The 26,502-nt window shown below is 33.0% G+C and overlaps 1 protein-coding gene and 1 long non-coding RNA gene across 2 annotated transcripts; one reads left to right on the top strand and one right to left on the bottom strand.

Annotated features, from left to right (window-relative positions):
• The first annotated feature begins 11,346 nt into the window (after nucleotides 1-11,346).
• Nucleotides 11,347-16,856, top strand: LOC122598944. Its single transcript, XR_006323795.1, has 7 exons — nucleotides 11,347-11,725; nucleotides 12,082-12,199; nucleotides 12,785-14,205; nucleotides 14,236-14,598; nucleotides 15,199-15,314; nucleotides 16,020-16,052; nucleotides 16,187-16,856. It is a non-coding gene; the product is annotated as an uncharacterized LOC122598944 (long non-coding RNA).
• A 5,883-nt stretch (nucleotides 16,857-22,739) lies between these two features.
• On the bottom strand, nucleotides 22,740-23,681 carry LOC122601776 (ATP-dependent DNA helicase PIF1-like). Its single transcript, XM_043774514.1, has one exon. The coding sequence runs from the start codon at nucleotides 23,679-23,681 to the stop codon at nucleotides 22,740-22,742; it is 942 nt and encodes a 313-aa protein (XP_043630449.1).
• Nucleotides 23,682-26,502: the final 2,821 nt, after the last annotated feature.

The following is a 26,502-nucleotide window of genomic DNA, read 5'->3' on the forward strand; positions in this document are numbered from 1 at the left end:
AAACCGTATATCTTCAAATTTGTTAGCTTTTATGACTTAAATGTATAGGATCTAATATTGATAATATCGTAAACCCCGTGTCCAGTGTTAGACACGAGTCTAAAATCTAGTTTCACACTAAAAGGTAAAAAGTAGTTTCTTCTGTTAATACTAGATTATAACCCCGCGTATTACGCGGGGAATATATATAATTAATAACATGTTAAACTGGGTAAAAACTGAACCAGTAAAAGAGCGTGAAGTTAGATTGATGGTCGTTGAGATTTCAGTTAACAGTGACCGGCCGGTTGGAAATTGAGACATCATGTATTAGAGTTCTCGCTAAGTAATGTTTTTGTTTGATTGGATGTCTTTCATGCATCCGAATATGTCTGTATTGTCATTGTACTTGAGCTTTAACGTTTTGTTTGAATAATTTAGTTATTTACAAAGTTTACTAACCAATTTAATTATCAATCTATACATCACATGTTGTGCTAATGTAACTTAAAGTTATGCATAATATTTTTACAATTTTCATACACCCATTTTTTTTATACGTACTTGTGAGAGCTTATTATAGATTTGGTATTTTTTTTTTCCAGATCTTCATTAACTCAAAAATTGTTGAGTATTTATTGAAAAGTTATGTCAATCTGTGTATCGTACCGAGTAAAATGAAAATTTTTATTAAAAAAAAGTCAAAAATTGATTTTAAAGATGAAAAATGATATAAAATTTAAAATATTTGTTTCCATAATTATATCATTAAATAACATTATTAAATAATGTCTACAAATTTATATAAGAAAATAATAATTATTTAATTTATTAAATTAAAATTAATTGTAGAAAAGTTAAAAAAGGTATATGACATCATTGTATTGATCTAATGGCCATAATTAAAAGTTGAACTCTATCTAAGGGTCCAAATTTCTTTATTTTAGAATTAAGGTTTCTATTTTATATATATTTCGAGATACTTTTATATAATAAGTCGTTTAAAGAATGAAACTTTTAAGGTTTTATAAAAACGTGATTTATATAAATATAATAAATTGTTTGAAAATTGAAATATGTAGTTGATTACATAAATGATAGTGAAGGTAATCAACTAACTTTATGTTTTTTTTATAGGCGTGGATCATTATCTTGCAACATGGAGTTTAGCTTACGTTGTCTTAACCAGGTTCACGTTAAAGAACCTCTTCATCCTTAATACCAGGGTATGTTTGGCAAAACTAGCTGGTAGCTGGTGACTAGAAGCTTTTAGCCGATGGCTGAAAGCTAGAAACTGGTAGTTGTAACTGTAAGCTAGTAGCTATATCTGGTAAATGTATTTTTATATTTGGCAAACTAGCTATAGCTTTTAATAAAATGTGAAAAAATTACCATAATAGACATAAATAAAAATATAAATTTAATATAAATATTTTTATATACATGCATATTCTATATAAAATCCTTACTCAGATAATTATAAAGAGAAAAATAAATGTGGTTTTTTTTAAAAAAAAAAATACATAATGTTTTACCTTTTTTTAATCTTAAAGTTGCTATTGGAACTTGGAAGACTCTTTGACTAGGCGAGTTAGATTTAGTATCTAGATAGAATTGGGGATGGTTTGTTATCTGCCTATGGATGTGTTCGGTGCTATATGCTTGTATGCATATTCTATATATACTCATCGGGGTAATACAACCCTTAACCAAAAAAAAACCCAAAAAAAAAAACTTGAAAGACTATTTTCAAATGCTTTGTTGTCCAAAGCATTACCACAACCCATAAGAGCATGGGGTATGGAGGTTCTATGCCGACGCCGAATCCCATGTGGCAGTTCTACACCGACCACTCCACCATACCACTTGCTTCATTCTTGGTTCTTGGTGTGGCATAAAATTGCCGATGCTCGGCGTTATTTGGTTTTTTTTTGTTAGGTCCAGTTTTAGCTGAAAACTGGAGCTCTCCAGTTGCATCTGGAGAGCATGAAGAATTGTCCGAAATATTAGAAGTCCAGTTGCATCGTACAGTTTAAGAAACTGATGACTTCCTCCGGTTGAGATCTGAAGAACAGAAATCTGAAGACCTTCCAGTTGAAGTATAATGGAAAAGGTGATATCTGAGATCACCAAGATTGCAGCGCCCCAGGTTGATCTCACTCCAATTACAAAGGAGATCGATCGGTTGAGGTGCAGTCTTGATACACTGGCCACCAAGGTATCTGATCATTCAACTGCCATAAATAATCTGACCACTGAAGTTGGCAAGGAGAAAACAAAGGAAGTGGTGAAGGAAGTTGTGAAGGAAGTACCTACCACTGGAATCTCTCCAGATGTGTTGACCTTACTTAATCAAATTTTAAAGAGTCAAGAAAGTACAAGTGCCAATGTTATGACTCAATCACAAGAAATCAACCATTTGTGGAGAACTCTTCGTATTATTTGTGGAGTTTTCAAAGAGTGCAAGACATTGGAAGCATGGCAGCCTCTAGGTCGTTTGCCCACTACTTTAGATGAATTTGATGCAATCAGGCAAGGACTAGATGCTGCCAAGGGGGAAAGAACCATCAGAGCCCCTCGCACTCTTGTTGAACTTCCAAGTGGTTCATGTTCAGGTTCAGGGAAGGAGTTGGTTGTTAGAACTGCTACTAGTACTGATGCTAGTCAGGTTGTTGGTGCCGCCAGTACTAAAGCTGGTGGGCAAGTTATTGAGCAGTTTGAGGATGTAACTGATAGGGGGAATGGGAAGAAAAGGAAAGGAAAGGAAATGGCCACTGATGAACCCTCAGACAAGCTGGCCACTGATGAAATGTTAGAGACTGGTAACATTGATCAGTTACCTCCAGTAACTGAAACTGAAAGTCAAAAGCTTGCAAGAGTTGGGTTTCTGGTGAAGGAGAGAAAGAAAACAATGAAATTTAATCAAGAAAAAGCTAGAAAAACTCTCCCACCCACTCTAGTTGATGCAGCTGATGCACAATCTCTTGGTCTTCAATTAACTGAATACAGAAAAATCAAAGAAGATGCAAGGATTGTTAAGTGCGTGAATGAAATGCTGGAGGTAGAACTGGACATGCATTATCAAGATGATGAAGCCAGTCTCGATGCTAAGTGTTTAAATGTGTCAGTGGAGAAGGCAAAGGAACTGAGAACTGAGGGCATTCTGAAAAGGATTGAGCAGGTGCACAAAATTGTAAAGCAAGTATTGAATCCTCCCAAGACCAAAGGTAGAAAACAAAAGGCTTTGCTAAGGGATGCAAACCTGAGGACTTGGGTGGAACCCACTCACACTGAGCCTTCCTCTGATGATGTCCGAGCTGCTGTATAGAAAATGAGCACTGCTCAGATTAAACCGGTGAATGAATCTGATGCTCGTGCATACCTGGAAGGAGTACTTCAGCGAAGATATCAACCAGGTAAAATAATTGAAATTAATGTAACTCTAAAACCTTGTGAGAAGCACTTTGTGGTGGCTATTCAGTATTGGCAAGGTGCAAAGCTCATTATTGAGAACCCAGTATAGGCATAATGAGGTGGTTGAGATGCTGGACTTGTTGAATGCTAAGCAGCAGAAAAACAAGGTTGAAAAAGGTTGGATCTTTGTACTTCAAAGGTTGATCAAGTTCAAGGAAGATGTTGAAGGAAGACTTGGCTTGGATCCTGAAGATCAACAACCGATTTCATTTGTTGCTAAAAGAATGAAAACTGGCGAAGGGCCACATGCTTGAAGTTTTTCCTTCTTTTCTATCTACTTGTAATTTTATTTACTTTCTTGTAAGTTTCTTGTAAGTTATTGTATATACAAGTTGCCAGATTGTAACCAACAAGTTAGATAGTGATAAAATCTACAAACAACTAAAATCAAACTCAAGTCATTTGATGATCTATAAAAATGCCTTGGAAAATTAATAGGTTTTATCAAACTCAAGTTTTTCAAACTAATACTTGTATAGAAACAAGTTTGAAAACACTTGGCAATATTTCAGGACAATTAGGGGGAATTTGTTAGGTCCAGTTTTAACTGAAAACTGGAGCTCTCCAGTTGCATCTGGAGAGCATGAAGAATTGTCCGAAATATTAGAAGTCTAGTTGCATCGTACAGTTTAAGCAACTGATGACTTCCTCCAGTTGAGATCTGAAGAACAGAAATCTAAAGACCTTCCAGTTGCAGTCGAAGACAACAAGTGGAAGAAAGGAAATGGCAATGGCAGCGAAGCCCAGTTGACATTTCACCAGATCAATCAACGGGAGAATTCTTTAGTGTAAATGCACTTACAAAGCTTTACACTGATTACGATGAGGACCTTTTACACTACATCCTTTTACCCGGACAATAATCTTGTCTGTGGATAAAAGTGCAAAGATGTAGAGTGGTTGAATAAAGTAACCTTTTGTCTTACTTTATTTAGCACACAAAAAGGATTATTTAATAATACTTTTGTGTGCTGTCAACCATATTTGTACGTCGAAGTTGAGATCCCAATGCTCATACTTCGACTATAAATAGAGATCCGTGCACAAGCATTTTCACAACTTTGCAAAAACTTACATTCTGCAATATTGGTGAACTTGTGCAATATTCTCTCAATCGCAAAAAGGAACATTTCACAACTCTAAGTGTTTCGATTGTTAGGAGAATTTCCAAGTATAGATCAATTGTATTTCATAGGTTGTTAGGATATTTACATTCTTGTATTATCTTGGTTCCGCAACAACCTTGTATTTTATTTAAACAATCAATAAATAAAATACACTTGAAAAATACATATTGTCTCACCAATTTATATACTTGTCATTTATATTATTGCATTGTACTTACTTATTCATATTGTCACCTTAATAAGTAAACCTCCAGATTACCTGGTACACAATCACTCTAAACTGGTCACGTCCAGATTAAGTGATTGTGTTGCAAAGTTCACTCGCCATTGACATAAAGGTGTCTTCAGCACCCATCTAAAAATAGTTTGAGACTTACATCTTTCTTTTTTGTCGTTAGTGGTAAAGTAAGGAATAAAAATCATTTTTTGTGTGGGTTTTGTATGAAGCAACAACAATAGCTGAGTAATGTTTTAATTAAATCTTACCTTTCACTTAGATGGCATTAACTAAAGGATTCATTTATATGTAACTATCAAACGTGCTGCTTCTTCATTTTGCTTCTTAAATACAGATGAATACACAGCATAAAAAGAGATGATGATTTTTGAAATCATTATTAGTGTAGGTTTCTCGATCAATTATTGATGAGGGTGATTTCTGGAATTTAAAGTAAAATAGAAGATCAAAAGTAAAGATTAATAAAAGATGAGTTATTGGTAAAATTAAACTAGTGTTACCGTGAAAGATGGATTATTGATAAAAGAATGAAAAATGAAGCTAGTAGCAGTAACTTGCATTTGTGCCATATATACTACACTCCAATCTATAATTGTCTTCTTAATTGTTAAACATCCCTATTTTAAGAAAAATTATTTATTTTAGATTATATGCATATTTGTAAAACAAGATAATTGTTACTAGAAGAAATTAAAAAATGTCTGTTGTTAGTGTATCTTTAATTTTAAAGGGTTTATTATCCGTGTGTTATTTTTAGTATTAAAGAATTTTTTATTTTTATTATTAATATTATAAAGATAATTCATTTAATTTATAAGAGTAAAAGTGTGTGTATATATATATATATTATGTCCTGCGTTCTGCATCCATAACGATTTAAAAATGATAAAATGATAGAAGTTGATGTGTCGATGAGATGATGTTCTGGATGGTTCTTCGTAGAACCACCATACCTGATACTCTAAGTATCTTTCCTCTCATTTATATTATATTGGATTGGATATACGAGGGTCCATCAAATATGGCATGACACCGTATAGGCGTATAGTATTTTAAAACGTTCGCAGGTAATTTATTTAATTAGTGCTTCAAAAGCTTCCAACTAGTTTGAAAGACTAGACTGGGTAACGTTTAAATATGTAGCTTTTTGATTAACTTTAAAAGTTTGAAGTTTTTAACTAAATACAACTTTTTTAAAGGTATAAACTTTTTCTTAAAAGCTTGAAGCTTGCGGCTTCTAAAAACTCTTAAAAGTTTGTTGCCAAACATACCCTAGTAGGAGGAGAAACTCCAACTAAACCATCCGAATACACAATATTTACCTGCTTCATCGAAAGATTTTATTTGTGAAAATACTTTAAAATGTTCTTACCATGTCTCGAACTTATTTTGTTCTTTAATTTAAAAAATACATGGTTATGGTTTTAAAAAAATTATTAAAAGGATTTTTTAATTTGATTTATCATTTACCAATAACTATTGATGGTTAAATGCTCATATAATTATGAATATTTTTACAACTTTAATCACCAAGAGTAAAGTTAAATTAAGGTCACAATTCAAACATAAAGTGATAAAAATACCTTATTCATATAGCTTTACTAATACGCCATCACATTATTTGGTCAGCCACGTTACAATAATCACATTGTATAGTAGTTATATATTAAAGTATTAGTCTTAATACTAGTACGATATATGTTAGTTATATATATATTGTATCATAAAGAAATTTGAATATGCCAATACATGATTCATGAGTATAAAATAAATTGTGGTTAAAGTAAATCGATGATCGAATCTAAATTATATAAAGCAGCAATGATAAATATAATATATGTTTAGGTAAAGTTTTGGATTTACTTTAAATTTTACAATCACATCAAAATCAGAATTTATAGCATAGTGGATGACAACAAATAACCTTTTAATTTACAATGATAAACTCAAAATTTTGAAGTCTTCATTAAATAACTTATTATTATATAAGTAATATATGTATTAGGAGTTGAAGAATTGAGAAAAAAAAAAAAACAATTTTAATAATTAGAAAACGATCAATCAAATAAGGTTATATTGTCCTTTATATTTATCATCCAAGAGTTAGAGTTTAATTTCAAGTCTAATAAGGAAATTGACTCTATATACAATTAAAAAAACTTATTTAATAAACTAAATAAATTAAAAAGACATGTGTCGATGAAAAATTACGTCACGTATCGTTTCAAGAACATGTCAATCCTGTTTTAGTTTATTGGTAGATAAAACATTTATTTTTTTAATATCAAATTAAAATAACTAATATAAAAGTTTTGTTAAAATAACCAGCCAAGCTGAGCCTTATACGTTCGATCTTTTCGAGTCGAGTTGAGCTATATTTCTAACCATAATGGGCCAAGCTCAAGCTAACATACTTTAATCTCATCGAGTTGTTGAGCCAAGCTCAAGCCTTCACGTATTTTTTTCGAGCGATTTTAGCTCGCCTTGAATGCAGCCCAACTACCACCTAACTCTTTATTGTTTTTCCTAATAAGAATGGTAAGCTTTTTGTTGTGTTTATCTCTCTGCGCGGTCTATATATCACCACACAGGTAAACCTTTATCAAAGGCTCAAGTAAAAGTCCATTTCATGCCTACTATCTTTATGCCAGATGTTGATTAGACTCTGTACAAGAGTCAATGCAAAATAAAAGCTAACATTATATGTACATCTTTATTGTGCATTTAATCTTCTACATCTATGAATCTATTAGTTGATGGATAAAAATAGATTTAAGAATAAGAGATGGTAGAAAAGATAAATACTTTTATATAGCTTTAATATATGAATATAAAATTAAAAATACAAACCCATCAAAAACATGTACTAAAATCACACACCTGTTTTCAAATACACACCCATAAACTTGATGGTTTTTCTATCAAAACATCCATGCTATCCATAATCACTGAATCAATAAAAACAATACACGTTAATAGTTTGAAAACTAAAAATAAACAAAAATACAACTACTAGTAATGCATAGGTAATACAAGAAAGAAAAAAAAAAATAAATCTAACCATGGGTGATAATGGATCAATGAATTACTCGAACACTTACACAAACAATAATTTAATTTACATTCATTGATTTTTTTTCTTTTGAGTTTTCCAAAGAATCAATTAAAAACAAATCGATCTTTATATGCATCAAATATATCAGATCCATACGATATGTTTTTTTCATTTGCTTTGTCGATGAAACACCCTCCACCTTTCCAAACATCCATACGCATAGTGACCTTTTTAATAACACAACAGTTTCCTTTTTTTAGGCTATGAGACCAAATTAACCTTTCTTCATTAATAAATATTAGCACGGTACCCGCGCGATGCGACGGTAGTAGTGGCGGCGACGGTTGGTAATGGAATGACGTTGAGTTGCGTATAGCCGGCTTTACCATATAATTGGGTCAAGCACATGCTTGAGGCCTCCAAAACTACAAGGCCCCCAATTATTATATAATGGGCTTAAGATTTTTTTTTTAATATTATATCCATTTATGCAAGAGGAAAAAAAAAAAAACAAGTATGAGTGTTGCAAAAAAGAAATAAAATAGGAAACAAGATATAAGAATTAAACAATCGCTCAAAAAAGTCGTAACATACTTGCGAAGTAAACTCTATCACATCTCTTTCAAGATATGATGAAAACATCCAATATGTATGGTAAATTCAAAGAGACATCCATCTTCAACTTTCTTATGATCCAAAATTCGTATATATTATTGGGTAAGTTTATTCACTGATGTTCTTATGCTCTTAAAAATCCATTCTTGTTCTTATTGCTAATTTTGATTTGTTCATTTTAAGATAAAAACAACTATTTTGGTTTATTTATGAATTATGACTCATCTAGTGGAAATTGATATCATTCATTATAGTACATGTTAGAACGTTTTTATGCTCAAAAATTCGTATTTATTATTGGGTAAGTTTTTTTTTCTTTGTTTATCTTATTTTATATGCTAATAAGTTAGGCCCCAATGTTGATCTCGTTTAAGGTCACCAAAAAGTTTGAGCCGGCACTGGAGTTGCGTATATAATTGATGTAGATGGTTAATGAACATATTTTAAAACATAAGAATTGATAGTAATGTTAAGGAGGTAGTATATGTGAAAGTATTTTAAGGGGTGCCAAGTGAAAATATTACATATTTTCAACATTAGCAAAATAAAAAGGGCTATTCTTTTTATAATATAGTATAAATTAATTACATTTTTGTTTAATTACTAAAGTATCATATTTATACTAGGCTATTGATAAAAAAAATTTAAAAGCAATGATTGATTTCAAAAGATTCTTAAAAGTTCGGGAGGGATTCCCTCAAGTAATCCTAACATGACAAGGTAATCTTTGCCCTTAGATGAAAATCAATGGCCAAGATTTAAAAATAAAAATATCATCTTTAAATCTTGACCTTTAATTTTTATGTAAGGGTCAAGAATTCTCATAACTTGAGAGAATATCTTCCTTAAATTTTCTTGTATTTTTAAAGGTTCTCAAAATAAATTTTCAATATATATATATATATATATACTAATAAACTAAAACATTTCATATTCTATTTTTAAGAGTTCTCAAAATAAATTTTTAATATATAAATTTCAAGATTGCATAGCACCAAAATATCTAGCAATTGGCTATTTCGCTTCCAATAATTTTGAGTTAGAATGTTAGATAGAGACTCAATCATCCCATAGTTCATTTTTATATGCACCGCCGACGACTATCAGGAACTCAAATTTTCGTATATAAAGAAATCGAAAATTTCAATATCTTCAAGTTGCATATTACGTCTGCCTGTTTAACTATGTCACAGGTACAATATAAATGCCACTATAAATAATCTTATTCAATGAAGCGATGGTTGGAATGCGTAATACAACTTGCGAAGATATCACGTGATGATATCTTCAAAATGAAAAGACTTTCATGTCTTCTTTACCTGGCCTTGAGAAGAGATTGGACAATCGTCATGAACAAAGCACATAGACAAACAAAGATAACGCCAGTCACTCCTGACCCAAAATTGCTAAGTCAAAAGACACAATCCTATGAAGTACCCGGTACAATGACATGACACCCTTCGCAAATAGTAACCACAAATACAACAAAAGTGTACTAACTATACTACAAAATTTTAACAGGAAATGAAGCACCAACCTACAAATAGTAAGCATAGAACCTTGTAAACAACTCACAAAGCTCTTGGCCATCGAATCAGCATATCAAAAAACATATCTTGATCTAAGGCCGCTTATAAAGTAAAACTTAGTTCGGTGTTGTGCATTTTGTATACATGGTATTTTTGTAAATATGTGTCATGTATATAACTTGATAGTAGGACTTTGTAAATAATATACTATCAGGATATTGATAATATCTTTTGTTATTTAGGAAGATTTTTAAGAGAGATGGATCATTTTCCTATAATTTTATACCTTTTAAAAGTTCATCATGTTCCATGTTATTTTGTTTATGGGATAAGTATCGTGGAATGCAAACTTGGGTGAATGTCTATAATGAGAAATAACTATAATTGTGTTCATTGTATATAATTACCTTCAAATCATGTTTATATATGTATTCTGGTATATCTGACAACCATATAAGCTGTCACTTGTAATTTTTAATTGGTCGGATACATATAATAGACACGATTTGAAGGTTATTACATACAATATACACAACTATACTTATATTTTACTATAGACCTTCATCTAAGGATTATAAATTTTTATTTATTATCATATCTCTTGTACAATAATGTACATTATTAACCAGTGTTTTAAATACTGGTACGTACCGGCCGGTATTACCCGGAATATAGGATACTGGGTGGTACCACGGTACAACTATCCCAGTATTTTGTCCGATATTTTCACTATTCAATAACGGCCGGTATTTCCGGTATGTTCCGGTATTACCGGAATGATAATACCGGTATTTTGATTATTTATTTTCAAATTTTTTTAAAAAATTATTTTTTGATACTTTAATGTTATGTTTTGTTATGTATAAAGTCTAAAACTTATATTTTGTTATGAAATACCTATTTGGTATTATTTTTAAGTCCATTTTCGTTAAACTGTAACAAGCTTTGTAGGATTTCTATAAAAATAAAAATACAAAATGTAAATTACTGTGCCGGTACGTACCGGTATACCGGTAATACCAATAACAGGTACCCAACCGGTACGATTAAAATACCGGTATTTAAAACATTGCTATTAACTACGTACCTACTAACCTACCTATTGTGCTTCTTAGAAAATACTTCATCTACTACTACACATTATTATTGTACTGTACTGCTATTTTCAATACCATGTACAAAAAGGTCATTTCACTACAAAGACAATCACAAAAGTTCTCTTGTATTATCCACACAAAATCCCAACCATTGATTTTATACATCCTAACGGCCACAAGCCCACAACCACCACCATATCCTTAAAAAATCTTTAAAAAAACAAACACTTCACTTCATTTTAGTATTCACAAAAAACTACTTCAGAGTTTACTTCAAATCGGAGATTTCCTTCAAAATTATATAATAGAAATAGTATGCCACACTTTCCTGTTGATGGTGAGTGAAAAAGAGGAATCTGGAATTTTCGATCGACTTCAGAGTTTACTTCAAAATCTATTTCCTTTAAAATTTTCTTCTTCTTCTTCTTTGTTTTTCGTCCGGATCTAGGGTTTGTCTTGGGTTTGGGGTTCGGTCAACGCCGGTCAACCTTCCCTCCATCTTTTCTCCCCTTTTCTTCTCCTTCTTTCCGATTTGGGATTCTAAATATGGTTTTGTGTCACTCACGAACCATGAATGTGGGTGTGTGAGGAGAGTCACTGTAGCTAAGAGAGTAAGTTCATATAAGCATCATGCTTTCAATATCCATATCTTATTCACAGACACCAATTCCTATATCTATATACCTGCGACTCTGCGAGTATATATAGGAATATGTTTGTGTATGTGTGTAGTTATCTCTGTATTTTGATTGCTTTTAATATACTAGGTTTTTTATTTTAATTTGTTTGTTTACCAATCGCTGAAAGTAGCATGTTATCAAAAAATTTTTTTTTTTAGAAAGGCTGCTTTAAAACAGAATAAAATCTTTTGTATAAATTTTACCAAATCTTAATAATGTGCATCCCTCATATATCTTTATAAAAATAATAATCTCACTTCATTTTTTCTATTCATGAACAAATATAGGTTCGATATAACGCGTTAAACAGCACAAGGAAACTAGATAAGTTAATGGCATCCGACTTCTTTATCATTTATCTATCAATTTTATTTTTCGACCATGATTTCACCGTTTAAATATGAGGTAAGTTATATTTCTAACCATTTTTTCTCATTCCTTTGTAGTTGAGTAAAATATATGGTCGTGATAGATGATTTTCCTTGATGGGCAATTTTGTGTTTTCTTCTTGTTAGATTTTAATAAATTATATTTTTATAAAAGTTTGATGAATTTTGTATAGATATGTGAGTTTATGTTTTGGAAATGATTTGTATGTTGTTTTTTCAGATATGTGAGATTATATTTAATTTTATTTTTGTGATTACTAATTATTTTAAAAAAATATTTGCTAAGATTTACAGATATTAAAACGCGGTTCGTCATTTTCAAGATATAACTATGTGTCTTTGGATTATTGGTATCTTTGTTTCACGTTTGATTTGAGAATATGGGAGGAATGTGTCTTTGGATTATTGGTATCTTTGTTTAACATTTGATTTGAGAATATGGGAGGAAAGCTATTATTATCTTGGGTATATATATATATAAATGAAACTTTTATATATATTACAATTTTATATCAAAGTGATTAGTTTGTTATTGTTTTATAAGTGACTTTATTTTGTTTTTTAAGTGCAGTTGTTTTTAATAATTTTATTTGTTTTTTAGTGTATGATGAGGCTGTTTCAGACAATATTTATTTTCCAGATGGACCATTACTGGAATAGTAGAATGATAGTATTAAGTGCATTTGTTATTTATTTTCAGATGTGAATTACCGTTATCATGCTAGTGAAAAAAATACTCTTTAATGTTACTAAGTCCGTAAATTTTCGAACAAGGCTTATCGCCCGACTACGAAAAATGATTACTGCTCGCCGGTTTTATCAGAAAGGCAAGGCTTTGAGGGAATGCTTCAACCTAATCAAGTTAGGGTTGTACTCATCGATGAGGTATATCATGTCATGTTCCATATGCGGAACATGTCATGTTCCATATGCGGAACAGTGACCTCTGCACGCTCGGACTCTCTTCGAGAGACCACAACTCTTCAAAGGATTTTAGAGACTTGATGGAACTCCTCGATTTTGATCGAGCTAGAAAATTCAAAAAGACTTCGATATCCCCCGGATATGAAAACTCCCGGGATAGAATTTTTCCAGACAAGTACCAGCACTTGTATGAATTGAATGGAATAGAACAGAATTGAATGGAATAGAACATGACTATGTAAAAGAAGAGATAGTTTATGTTGGGGAAAACCTATATCGCACAGATGATATGAGAGACACAGAGTTGGAAACATTGAAGATGCATATTGAGCGCTTCATAAATATGATAGCAGAAAGCATTAGAAAGGACCGGATCTTAGACATTTTCGACGTTGTTTTGAATTATGGTTACACAATTAGGGACACTGTATAGAGTGTGCAGGTGTCCTCAATTGTGTAACCATGATTTAACACAACGTCGAAATTGTCTTCATTCCAGTCCTCGCTAATGCTTTATGCTATCATATTTATCAAGAGCTTAATATCCATCTTTACGGTTTCCAACTCTGTGTCACTCATATGATCGGTGCGATATAAGTTTTTTCCAACATAAGCTACCGCTTCTTTTACATGGTCATGTCTTATTCCATTCAATTCACACTAGTACACTAGTGTTGGTACTTAGTTTGGAAAAATTCTATCCTAGAGGGCTTTCCTATGGGAGGGATATCCAAGTCTTTTTGAATTCTCTAGCACTCTATTTTAAGGCACCCGATCAAAATCAAGGAGTTCCATCAAGTCTTTAAAATCCTTTGAAGAGTTGTGGCCTCTCTAAGAAAGTCCGAGGGTGTAGAGGTCACTGTTCCGCATATGGAACATTACATCATATACCTCATCGGTGACCACGAATCTGGTGACTTGATGAGGTTGCAGCATTTCCACAAAGCCTCTCCTCTGATAAAACCGGCGAGCAATCATCACTTCTCGTAGTCTGGCCAAAAGCCTTGTTCGAAAGTTTACGGGCTTAGTAACATTAAAGATTACTTTTTCACTGGCGTGATAACGTACTCCATCTGAAAACTCGGGTAACTTGATTAGGTTGAAGCGTTCCCTCAAAAACTTGATTAGGTTGAAGCGTTCCCTCAAAACCTTTACGATAAAAACCGGCCAGCAGTAATCTTTTTTTGTAGCCGGGCGACAAGCCTTGTTCGAAGTTCAGTCGCTTAGTAATCTCTTCCCGTAGTGGGGCAAACATTATGAGATAAGCAGACTATCAAACGGCGACAGTACAATGACTCCCCCTGTGTGCGTGGACTTCATATATTACTAGACGTGTCCAACTGTTAATAGAAGATTCGGAATCTCCTCAAGCCTGTGAGCGGGCGGTGAGGATGGAAAATGTAAATAGAGAAACTAACTTTGTTGCAGAGTTTTGATTACGCCGCCAATGCCAGCACAAAGAGAGCTGCAAGGAGCTCTCTGCGTTAGATGGTAAGGTGACTTTTACTATGTTCCACTTTTTTTTAACAGGTTATGGTAGAACTATTGGACCATATAACCTGTCCGTATTCTTGCGGTTACTTTAGTCTAGGAATCTTGCTTCTGCAAGTCGAAACATATTGTTAATCTGCCTTGCTGGTTAGTTGTTTAGGCTGTTTTGTTTGTCCTAAAGATAAGTTTTATTTTTTTTTATCTCAATTTACTTGCTGGTTGTGCATTTGATGAACTTTATCAGCAAATGTTTGCCAAAGCTTTGGCTTGTCTCTCACGAATCTCATTTTGTACGAAGTAGAGGTTTTGAACCCAACTACTTGGTGGTCAAATAAAAACATAGCCAAAAAAATGCAATGGGTGAAACCGGTATAAAGTCCCTCAAAGTATATCTATGATGCATAAAGCATTTTGAAAATCGTTCAAGAAATATCAAAGTATTACTTATATGTATCATATTTGACACACTTTTATTTTCCTTCAAAATACGTCGGGATTGTTTTTATTGTTAAAGTTGGTCTTAGATCTTGTATTACGAGCATCCCTCATATATCTTTATAATAATCTCATTTCATTTTTTCTTTTCATGAACAAATATAGGTTTGATATCAGGTGATACAACACAAGGAAACTAGATAACTTAATGGCATGCGACTTCTTTATCATCTATCCATCAATTTTATCTTCCGACCATGATTTCACCGTTTAAGTATGGGGTAAGTTATATTTTTAACCATTTTTTCTCATTCATTTGTAGTTAAGTAAAATATATGGCAGTGAAAGATGATTGTACTTAAATGATATTTGATGATGGCAATATTTTATTTTCTTGTTAGATTTTGATAAATTATAATTTTATAAATCTATGGTTTTTGTATGTTGAATTTTAGTGAACACAACTAGAGTGGAATAGTGGTTATAGGTGTAGTTTTGATGAAATTTGCCTTTTAGAAAAATAGCAGTATTTTAGTTTCACAAAATTAGAAAAGGAAGGATGCTGTATATGGCATGCTGATTGTTCTTTTTTATTATTCATTTTTTCTTTAAAACCTTGTCAAAATTGGTTGTAAGGAGTCAAGGCCCAACTTGTTACTCTTGATATATAATATAATCATCTTCTTATTACAAAAGTTGTAAGTTGCTTTAACGAGAACTAATAATACTAGTTTTCCATACAATTTAATTACCATAAAAATCTAGAAAAACATATAGATACAATATTAAACTAAATTAACTTCAACAAATACAAATTTAACAAATTTGGTTGGCTGATTGTAGCAGCAAAATTAGTAATTTTTTTTGTAAGTAGCAAGCTGATAATATCTTTTCTCATTATTATTATTATTATTTTACCCTTTTATGTATCCATGTGTGCCTAATTCTAATTGTTGTGCGGGTTATGAATATTTAATTGATTGCAGACTTGTGTGCATGAGAAGCTTTGCAATCCAAAGGTGAGAGAGTCTAATCCTTCTATTACTTTCTCATTTTACTCTACGTACAATTCTAATTAGTTTTATAGTTGTATGTTTGTTTCAAGTACAAATTCTCTATATCAGTGTTTGTTGCTCTCTCTTTGTGTGTGTAGTTCCATCCACGATTCAAGAAGGTCCAGGCTAGAACGAAAAGCATCAGAGTACTGCCATGATACCTCTTCTTGATAGTTGATACCTGAACCAGACAGAAATACTTGGAGACAAGGCGCGAAGAAAAGTATTTGAGGAACATAAAGGGTACCTGATGATGATGGAGAAGGCGACAAAGCCAGATAGAGAGGAACATAAAGCCAGGCAGAGAAATACTCGGGGACAAGGCACGAAAAAAAGTGCTTGAGGAACATAAAAGGTATCTGATGATGATGGTGAAGGCGACAAAGCTAGATCTAATTAAAAAAAAAAAAGAAGAAAAGAGAAGAGACAGAAATGCTTAAGAAGTTGATGACAACAGAGAAGAATAACAGAGAAGAATTGTCTTTTAGATCATGTCAAGATATAACATCATGTCAATGACTGTATTGCAGCATCCCCAACTCCAAGAGAGTTCAATACAGATATATGGTTGACTTGTCGTGTTGTGTTTGTAGGTTGGACCTTCTATGTTCTTTAGCTCAAAACAATTTGAATTATTTGATGTAAACTGCTTGGTGTTAAGGAGAACCATAGCTCTTTACCTGGGTGTTGTTTGTAATTGAGTTGCAAAGATTTTGATGTGCCAAGAAGCACAATGCTATTTGTACAGCCTTTCAGTTTTGATGTTTCTATTATCGACTTAATACTTGCACTAGCAAACCCAGGTCAACCTTTTTTTATTCCTTTAGTAACTTCATTTATTCTATATATATTACACATCTTTTGAAAATTTTAATTTCATATTTGTATGTTTGATTCAGTTGGCCTATCTTTACAAGCTGGTATTTTTTCAACTTATTTCATCAACTTCCTATGATAGGTCACACTGTCACAGTACATGCACCCTGCTTGTGAGAGCTTTGCCTGATGAATATTCTGTGATTTTTTTGTATTGTTATGAGCTTCTTTCTGGGTAGGTTACTATATCGTATCCGCTTTTTTGTTGGATGTTTTAACTGCGTAACCAAACAAAACTAATATCATAGACGCCAAGAAACACAATGCTATTTCTACATCCCTTCAGTTTTGATGTTCCCTCTCCATTGCAACGTCACCAAACGAATATAAAATCATTGAGCCCCAAACTACCAATTCAGATAACAGAACCCAATTTGAAAGTGCTAGAGGACTTTTAAATGAATCAAACCCGATTGACTCATTCCATCTTGGCTAAATTTCTACGTTTCTAACGTCTCATTCTATTTTTAGTTTCTAGAGGGTGACTACCCTAATTTACTGGAGAGAGTTTACTTCACTCCAATTGCTTATGAGTTATGAATGGTAGGATGGGTTGCCCTGTATCTCAGCTGTGTCAAATGGGTTACAATTAAATTCTTTAGCTAAAAGGAGAAGGAATCAAACGGGCCAAATAGGTTCGAATTCGTCTACTTTTACAATCTTCGAAATTGTTATCATTCAAAGATTTAGATTATCATTATCATTTTAGTATATTGTGTACTCACATATAATGCATCAATTGGTCATTGGTTATGATAAAATTCAAAAGGCCCGTTTCAACTTAAACCCCTTTTAACCCGTTTTCCCAACCCTATCGGATGTGCCCATTAGATATGACAGCAAAGTCATCAAAATAAAATAAAAGCTGCTTCTTTCATATCTCTTGCTTTGGCAAGGAACTTGGCATGGGGATGGGGAACGTGGCATAAAGTAGTCATTTGGAACAGGTATTTCCGTCAGGTCTTCGTAGAAAACAATGAACGAAATATGCTGGCTGTTATACCATGATCAATAGATTGACAATAAAAAACTCGTGTTTGCATTTTGTTTTATATCTAACTACATCCGAGAGTCCACCATTGTCTGTGAACCGACACCAGGAGACATGGCGGAACTTCAATCCATTGCTGGGACACGGTGGTTGTGTATCAACTTGTTTGTGGCGGGAATTATATTTTTCTGAAATCTTTGACAAGAATGAGTAGCCACAACAATATGCACCTAGGTTCCACATTAAAGCATACTGATCGAAGATGTCTATTAATGCAAGATTTGAAAAATTATCCATAAACAACTTGTAACAAATGTGCCAGATATACAACTACAACATGGCCTTTTGGTATTCACAAGTAAAGCGGAAAATTTATTGTTGTCCTAAACAATCTTGCAGTGCCCAATAACGTCATCAATTGTCTGATCTGGTATCGGCGTCTTCAGTACCCCCCTAAGCTTAATTAATAGTTTTTGATTACCTTGTAAACCATAATCATGAGTTATGGCTTTGGCTTCACAAGTATTCAAATAAATAAAGTTCTCGATTGAAGTTCCAAACAATAGCTGTCAGTAAATGTTCAAGTAATTATTTAGTAAGGACTGGTTTGAAATAAACTGGGGTATATAAGTATGGAAAAAAAAGGGTTCAAAATCTCATCACGCATCATGACACCAAAAGAGCCGATGGAAAAAAAAAAAGGGTTCCAAACCAAAAGAGCCGGAGTTTATTTTTCGTTGTTTTCACCGTGAGATGGTGGGTGTGGATCTGAGATGTGTCCATGAATCTGAAACCCTCCATAACTATTTGCTACACATAGAATATATAAGAAGTTCGGGGGAGTGTTCACGAATTGCTTGGGATGACCGAGATATAGGGCGTACTCAGGATATCGAAAGCCCAAAGCACATCGTTTTAATGGTTAATGATTTTTGTGTTGGACGTTACAACCTCATGAAAACCCATGAAAAAGATCGTAATCTGAATCTCTTGTCAGAAAAGTTGAGGGAATTCGATTCCGGATTTGTCCGAGAAAAGCCATTACCCATTCTTCTTCTGCTTCTCAATGTACGTCTTCCTTTTCCTTTTCCTTTTCCTTTTCCCTTCTAATTTCCTTTTATATACTCTACTATTTTAATAACTTAAAAGTGTATATATTATGTGTGTGTGTGTTTATCTATTTTGATTGTTATGGCTCATATACATGGATCTTGGTGTTCTAGTGATAGAAATAAGAATTATGAGGATGATGTTTTGTTATAAACATGTTATGATATTTTTTTGAAAAAACGGTGATAGATAGTTTACACTTTTGGTACCATGATAACACAAATGGTTATTATACCCTGGGTGTGCAAGTCACATAAGCAATGACCGGCTCCACATCATGCCCACGAAAGATATTTTTCCGGTTTTTAATCTCACAATGAAGAACATTTTTTTGGACCTCAATATATATAGGTTATTGTGCCAAGTTTGAGAACTTTCCAATCAATTAATCCTTTATTTTCTTATGAATATGTATATGTATCATCAGCTCCTTCATGAATATATATATGTTGATTGTTTAATTGCTTCACAATATTTTCTTCTCATGTCAGGCTGCTATCCGATTGAAGATCAAAAGCCTCCTGAACCTGATGCGTAATGCTATTGCTGACATGCATGATGGGCAGTTTGCTGTCAAGATACCTTATTATATTAAGAAATCCGAGTCTCATGCTACATTCGAGAACCTTGGACTATGGATGGAATCCCTTTTGAGTCCGAGTGAGGCCAAGAGCATAAGGCAGAGCAAAAGGCAGAAGATGCTAGTCATTATTAGTACCTGATGATGATGGAGAAGGCGATGACACAGAATTGCTTAAGAAGTTGAAGACAGCAGCAGAATAGTCTTGTGCTTTTGGGTGTTAAAAAGAATGTGACTTATTTTGGGGGAGAATCATTATCATATGCTTTTGTATCCAGATTTTAATTTAATTTGCTTAATTGCTCTTTATGTTTAATTGGCCTAATCACTTAATGTACATGACTTCCAGCCACATTAATATTAAAATATTACGAGTAATATTAATTTTTAATATGTATAACAAATTCCAATCATTAATGCTTAGTTAGGAGCTTGGTTACATCTATAGGTGCAAGGTATGCATTGTGAAGTGTCACTGTTAAGCAAACCTTACACAGCAGTTAACTGGGTTATTTCTCCCCATTTACCAGTCTTTATACGGAGTATATTTTTTTGGTAAATGGGTGGGAACCCTCTAGTCCATGTACCGTTTTGGTAATCAGAGTGCACATCGCATATAACTCATTCAACCATTTCATGTAAAAATTTATAAATAATCAACTTTCAGCTATACTTCACTGATGACGATTTAAAGGTCACCAAACTTATACTTTAAGTATTAAACTTGTTTTGTTAGAAAAAAACAGAACCATTACTTTGATAATACTTATTGTAGTCAAGCTTTTTAGTATAATTGCTTCGAAAATTACATGAAAAATGTTGGCAGGTCACCTAGTCTAGACTTGTGATGAAAACTTACCAATTATGACATATTATCATACCAATTTAATCTGCCCATGTTTCCATCTGTGTGATGAATATAATATCAACGTATCTATGGCCAAACTTGCATGAAACTACTAAACCCATGTGAGATTATTTACCTAATCTGCATCAAATCAAAATAATCTCTTCTAAAAGGTGGAGTGGTTGATTATGTTCCCAACTCCCACAAACCTTCTCCTCACAAAGTCCCACACTCACTTACTCAAACAAGAAATTGCTTTATAGTATAAACTTTGTATTCATTCATACAAATACAAAAGGTCAGGTTTCTTATGGAGCTACAACTTTGAAGTTTACATTATTGATGTCTATTTATATATGTTTGTTGAGTTTATTCTAATGTTTATGCAGGTGAAGAAAATTTGGGTTCGTTTTCGTCGTAATGGAGAGCAAGAATACAATATCTAATGCTAAAGATCAGCTTCCCACTTCTAACTATGATGAAGTTCTCTTGAGGCATAGTTTGCTCTTTTCGGATGGACTTAAGGTTTTGCTCACATGCTAAATTATGTAAAATTAATCTTTTTAGTTGCATTAGATTAGAAAAGAGAAAGTATGGTATAAATTGAGTTTTAACATTTTTACCTTTCAATCATACACAAACATTAAAAGTTAAAACAATGATTCTGACTGTAGTCTGAAGTTATGGATTGTGTTCATTTTCTGCATTATAAGACTACAAATTGGTTTCATGTTTTAAGCAATGTGGAAATATAGGACTTGAGAAATGTAAGAGAACAATTGTACTCAGCTGCAGAGCATTTTGAAGATTCTTACAAGAATGATCAGAAACAAATGTAAGTGGCACATTTGCTTCATTGAGATACTTAGAATTTAGTTATTTTTACTACTTGATTAGCTCATTTCTCTTAACTAATAACCTAGGTTGTTAGAGAGCTTAAAGGACTACATCTCAAAATCCCTGATTAATACCGTGGACCACTTGGGTTCGGTGACACACAAAGTTAACAAGTTCTTAGATGAACATGTCAATGATGTATCCGAAACAAAGCTTCGACTGGCATGCATGGAACAGGTGATACATTAGGTTTATCATTCTGTAAAATTACTATGTATACTATGTGATACATTAGGTTTATCATTTGTTTATCATTCTGTAAAATCGACTGGCATGCATGTACTATGTGATACATTAGGTTTATCATTCTGTAAAATCGACTTGAAAACGGACTTCTTTATAAAAAAAATAAAAAATAATTCATGTGCTTTTCCTACAGGTTTTGGGTTCGACTCTTAGGGGTGACAAAATCTGCATTTTTTTTCCCCCGAAAATCCGAAATCATCTATATTGGCTTCTGGTCTACATCTTGTAGTCTAAAGTACGTGCAGGACTTCAACATTATATAGTAAGGTGTTCCCTGATATCAAATACCGACTAACTGTTAAAAAAATAAATTATATATCTATATTTATATAGGTAGTGGATTTTTTTTAACATATTAGAATTTATCTTTAACTTTATTTAATATATAGATATAAGTAGTCGATTAAAATTGTATGTTAGTTTTTTATATATAACACATAAAATAAAGTTCCATAATAACTTTAACTTTAACTTTATCTAATATATAGATAGATATAAGTAGTCGAGTACATCATATTAATATGTTAGTATTTTATCTATAAAATAAGATTTATATTTATCTACCCTTATCTAGATATAGTTAGTCGGCATGTTTGTTCATAATAAACTTCTTGATATTATTTATTTATTTAGTTAAAGTAAAAAAAAAATCAAAATTAAAATTTGAAGAAATCGAGAGTTGTGATTGTTTAATAAGTTATTAGAGCAACTGTTTTTTAGTATAATAAACTAGATTTTAGACCCGTGTCCAATACTTGACACGGGTTTTATGAAATTATCAATATTAGATATATTCATATATTTAGCATGTAGAAGTTGCTAACTTGAATTTTGATATGCATTAAAAAAAGCCACTGTTCTATTCAAATGATAATAAGTTGACGGAATAATGTTTGCTAAATGAATACTAAATAGGAAAATGTTAGTAAAAAGAGAACTAAGTAATGTAATACTATCAAATTAGAAGGAAGTATCATCGTTCATCTTTTGCAACACTTCTTTGTAGACGACATTCGTTGTATTGTTTTTAGGCTTCCCGTCTTTGTCGCATATCAACACCTTGAGACCCTTTTTCGACTTCACCCGAGAGATTGCAACATACAACTATCCGTGCGTGAAAACTGGTCGTTGTAGATGCAAACCCACCGTTGATAAAGATTGGCCTTGACTTTTGTTTATTGTCATTGCGAAAGAAACGACCAACGGAAATTGTCGTCTATGAAACTTGAACGGGATTCTTTGATCTGACGGTATTAGCTTCATTCTCGGGATGTATGTTTTGTATCCAATGTTGTTGCCAGATATCACTTCTGCTTCAATGACATGCTTCCCTAATCTTGTTACCCTCAATCTTGTTCCATTGCATAACCCGTTACGATGGTCTATATTGCGAAGTAACATCACAGGCACGCCTTCCTTTAGAACCAGCTTGTGGTTAGGGATTCCCGGAACTTTGAACCCGTTTAGGATTTTCGGTGCGTACAAAGACTGTTGGAACTCGTCAATGAACTCTGACGGGCAGACGTTGTCTGAGTTGAAGTACGTGTGCTCGTCGCTTTTAATCTTTGATAGTACGTATTCGTTGATTGAGTCGACCTCTTCATTTGTGGGAACCAAAATGGCCTTGTCTTCAAAATATCCTTTTCCATTAAGATGTTCAGTAATTGAAGGATAGATTGTCGAGACAATTGAATCGACATGGTTTTTTTCGGATCTGAGCCGCACGTCTTCTGGGAACTCAATTTCTGTAGTCCCGTCGTTTGGTTCGCCTGCCGTTCCTTCTCCAACGGTCAATATCCAGTCGGTGAATTTTTTGATTTCCTCCTTGTCCTGATCGGTTTGCCCACTATGCAGACGCATGTTCTTTGTGAGTTTCAACACCTTGCAATTATCCCATAAGAAATAATGATTTAGGGAAGCATTGACTATTTCCTCCTTGTTTCCCGCTGGTATCACCGGGAGGATTTGACGAAAATCTCCTCCAAAAACAACAACTTTACCTCCAAACGGCTTGTTTGAGTTTGATATCCCGATTATGTCTTTCATTGTGCGATCTAAAGCCTCGAAACAATGCTTGTGCATCATTGGCGCCTCGTCCCAAATAATCAATCTAGCCTCTCTTATCAAGTCCGCCAAGGGGCTATCGGCACTGATATTACAGATGGAGTCTTTCGTAGGGTTGAGCGGAATTGCAAATCTTGAGTGGGCCGTTCTGCCTCCCGGTAGTAGGAGGGCTGCTATACCACTTGATGCCGCATTTCAAACTATGTTTCCTTTCCGTCGAACAGCCGTTGATAATGTCTTCCATACGAATGTTTTCCCGGTGCCACCATATCCGTATAGAAAGAAGATACCGCCGGAATCAGCTTGGACTGCGTCCATGATGGTGTCATATACTTGTCTTTGTTCCAGTGTCAGGCTCGCATGTAATGCTTGATGCTCGATATCCAATTTTTTTTTATCATAATTGAGTTCATCTTGAATGAGCATGTTGCATGCCATATCGATGCATCTGAAATCTGGGCAGGGCATGTTTGGTATGTCTTTCAAGCTCATTCCACTTGCGAGGAGCATGTTTTCGATTTTTGCCAATGCTATATGTTTGATGGCCTCCTGGTCCAGCTCCAAATCTGTTTGAATGTTTAATGGTTAACATGCTAATAACTGCATAATTATAACAGTAGAAATGTGTATCTTATATGATTTTGAATACAAATAATAGCATGTAATACCTGGTTCATTAAGCTCTTTTCTTCGGATAGCAAGTATGTCTTCGGTGAGATATATATATATATATATAGCATGTAATATATAGATAGATATAAGTAGTCGATTACATCATATTAATATGTTAGTTTTTTATCTATAAAAAAAGATTTATATTTATCTACCCTTATCTAGATATAGTTAGTCGGCATGTTTGTTCATAATAACTTCTTGATATTATTTATTTAGTTAGTTAAAGTAAAAAAAAAAAGTCAAAACTAAAATTTGAAGAAATCGAGAGTTGTGATTGGTTAATAAGTTATTAGAGCAACTGTTTTTTAGTATAATAAAAGATACTTATATCAAGAAAGTGAAGTGGTGTTGTTACACATTTAAGTTAGATGAAATCCTTTTCACATTATATTTTTTCAATATTTTTCAAAACCAGCATGTGATTTTTGTTTTTTAAGTAACATATATTAAAAATTAGGATGTGTAACAACACCATCATTACTTTTCCCTACATATATACGTACATGTTTTTGTCATGTCATTAGATACAAATTGAAAAAGTGATTTTGTTAGTATTATATACATGAACGTCATGTCGTTAGATATTTAGATACGAATTGCAACGATGATAATTATGTGTATATTTCATTGTTTATTTGTAGTTAGGATCTCGTTATGGGTCACTTGTGGAGGATTATTTCACGGGATACAAATTACAATGTGAAGGATGGGAGACTATTTTTTGCCATCCGAGTAGGCCGGCCTTTTTGGGTGGTGTACCGATCTCCCTCATTGATGCGGTTAGCCAAACTAAAAGATGGGCTATTGGACTTCTTGAGGTTGCCTTCTCAAAATATATACCTGTAGTATTTGGATCACGATGCATGGGCTTTGTTATGGGCTTATGTTATGCACATTATGCTTTTTGGCCCATCTGGTCAATTCCAATCATCATATACTCTTTTCTTCCTCAAATTGCCCTTTTGAATGGATTAAACATCTTCCCAAAGGTATATATCTCGTATAAATTTGTTTTCTTTTACGCTTCAATTTAAATGTCATAATTTAATTTATAAAGTTTTTTTTTTTCACAATTTTAGCTATATATATTTTTCTTTATGTTATATAATCATTGATAAAATTTAATCAATGTAAAACTAATTTTATATATAACACAAATAAATTATTTATGGTTAAAGTTAAACAAAAAATGCTTAAATCGTCAAATTATGACATTTAAATTAGGATAGAGAGATAGTATTATATAACATGGGGTTTTGGACGATGCCATGTAATCTTTGTTGGTTGTAGGTGACGGATCCATGGTTCTTGCTCTATGTTTTCTTATTTTTTTGTTGCATATGGTCAAGATTGTCATGACTTCATCTTATTTGAAAGCATTTACAAGAGATGGTGGAATGGTCAAAAAAATATGGCTGATAAGGGGCCTGTCGCCTTACTTGTTTGGACTAATCGAATACACTTTTAGACATTTAGGGATAGCGACACAAGGGTTCAATGTGACAAGCAAAGTGCAAGATGATGACCAAAGCCAAAGATATGATCATGGCCTTATGGAATTTGGGTTTCACTCCCCAATGTTTATACCCTTGACAACCGCATCGATCGTTAACTTATTTGCTTTGATATTTGGGATTTTACAAATGTCAAGTTTCGCGAACTTGGAAAAGTTTTTTGGGCAGTTTTTTATTGCCTTTTACGGGGTACTCAATAGTTGGCCGGTTTATGAAGCCATGTTAAGGAGTGACAAAGGATTCGGATTAAGACCATCATTATTTCGATGTGTTTGGCATCCATTTTATGTGATGGCACTTCTCTAGTAATATAATAGACATTGTATATACGGGATATATAACTTCCTTAATGTTGATATCGATATGGGTGGTGTTGTAGCTATTTTCTTTCATTATCTATCTTGATATGTTAGATGTACATAACATGTTCTTTTTAAAAAAAAATTGATAGTGCTGACTGCTGAGTGTTGCACCAATGGTCCCAGCAGGGATCACTTTCACTTTTATATATGTAGTCAATAATGTGAGTCGTAAGTATATTACTATGTAGTATACAGTATACTAGTATGTACCTTGTAAATTTTTACCGACTAATGCGTCTTGTTGACGATTTA

Source organism: Erigeron canadensis, chromosome 5 (assembly GCF_010389155.1).
Source record: "Erigeron canadensis isolate Cc75 chromosome 5, C_canadensis_v1, whole genome shotgun sequence".
NCBI lineage: Eukaryota > Viridiplantae > Streptophyta > Magnoliopsida > Asterales > Asteraceae > Erigeron > Erigeron canadensis.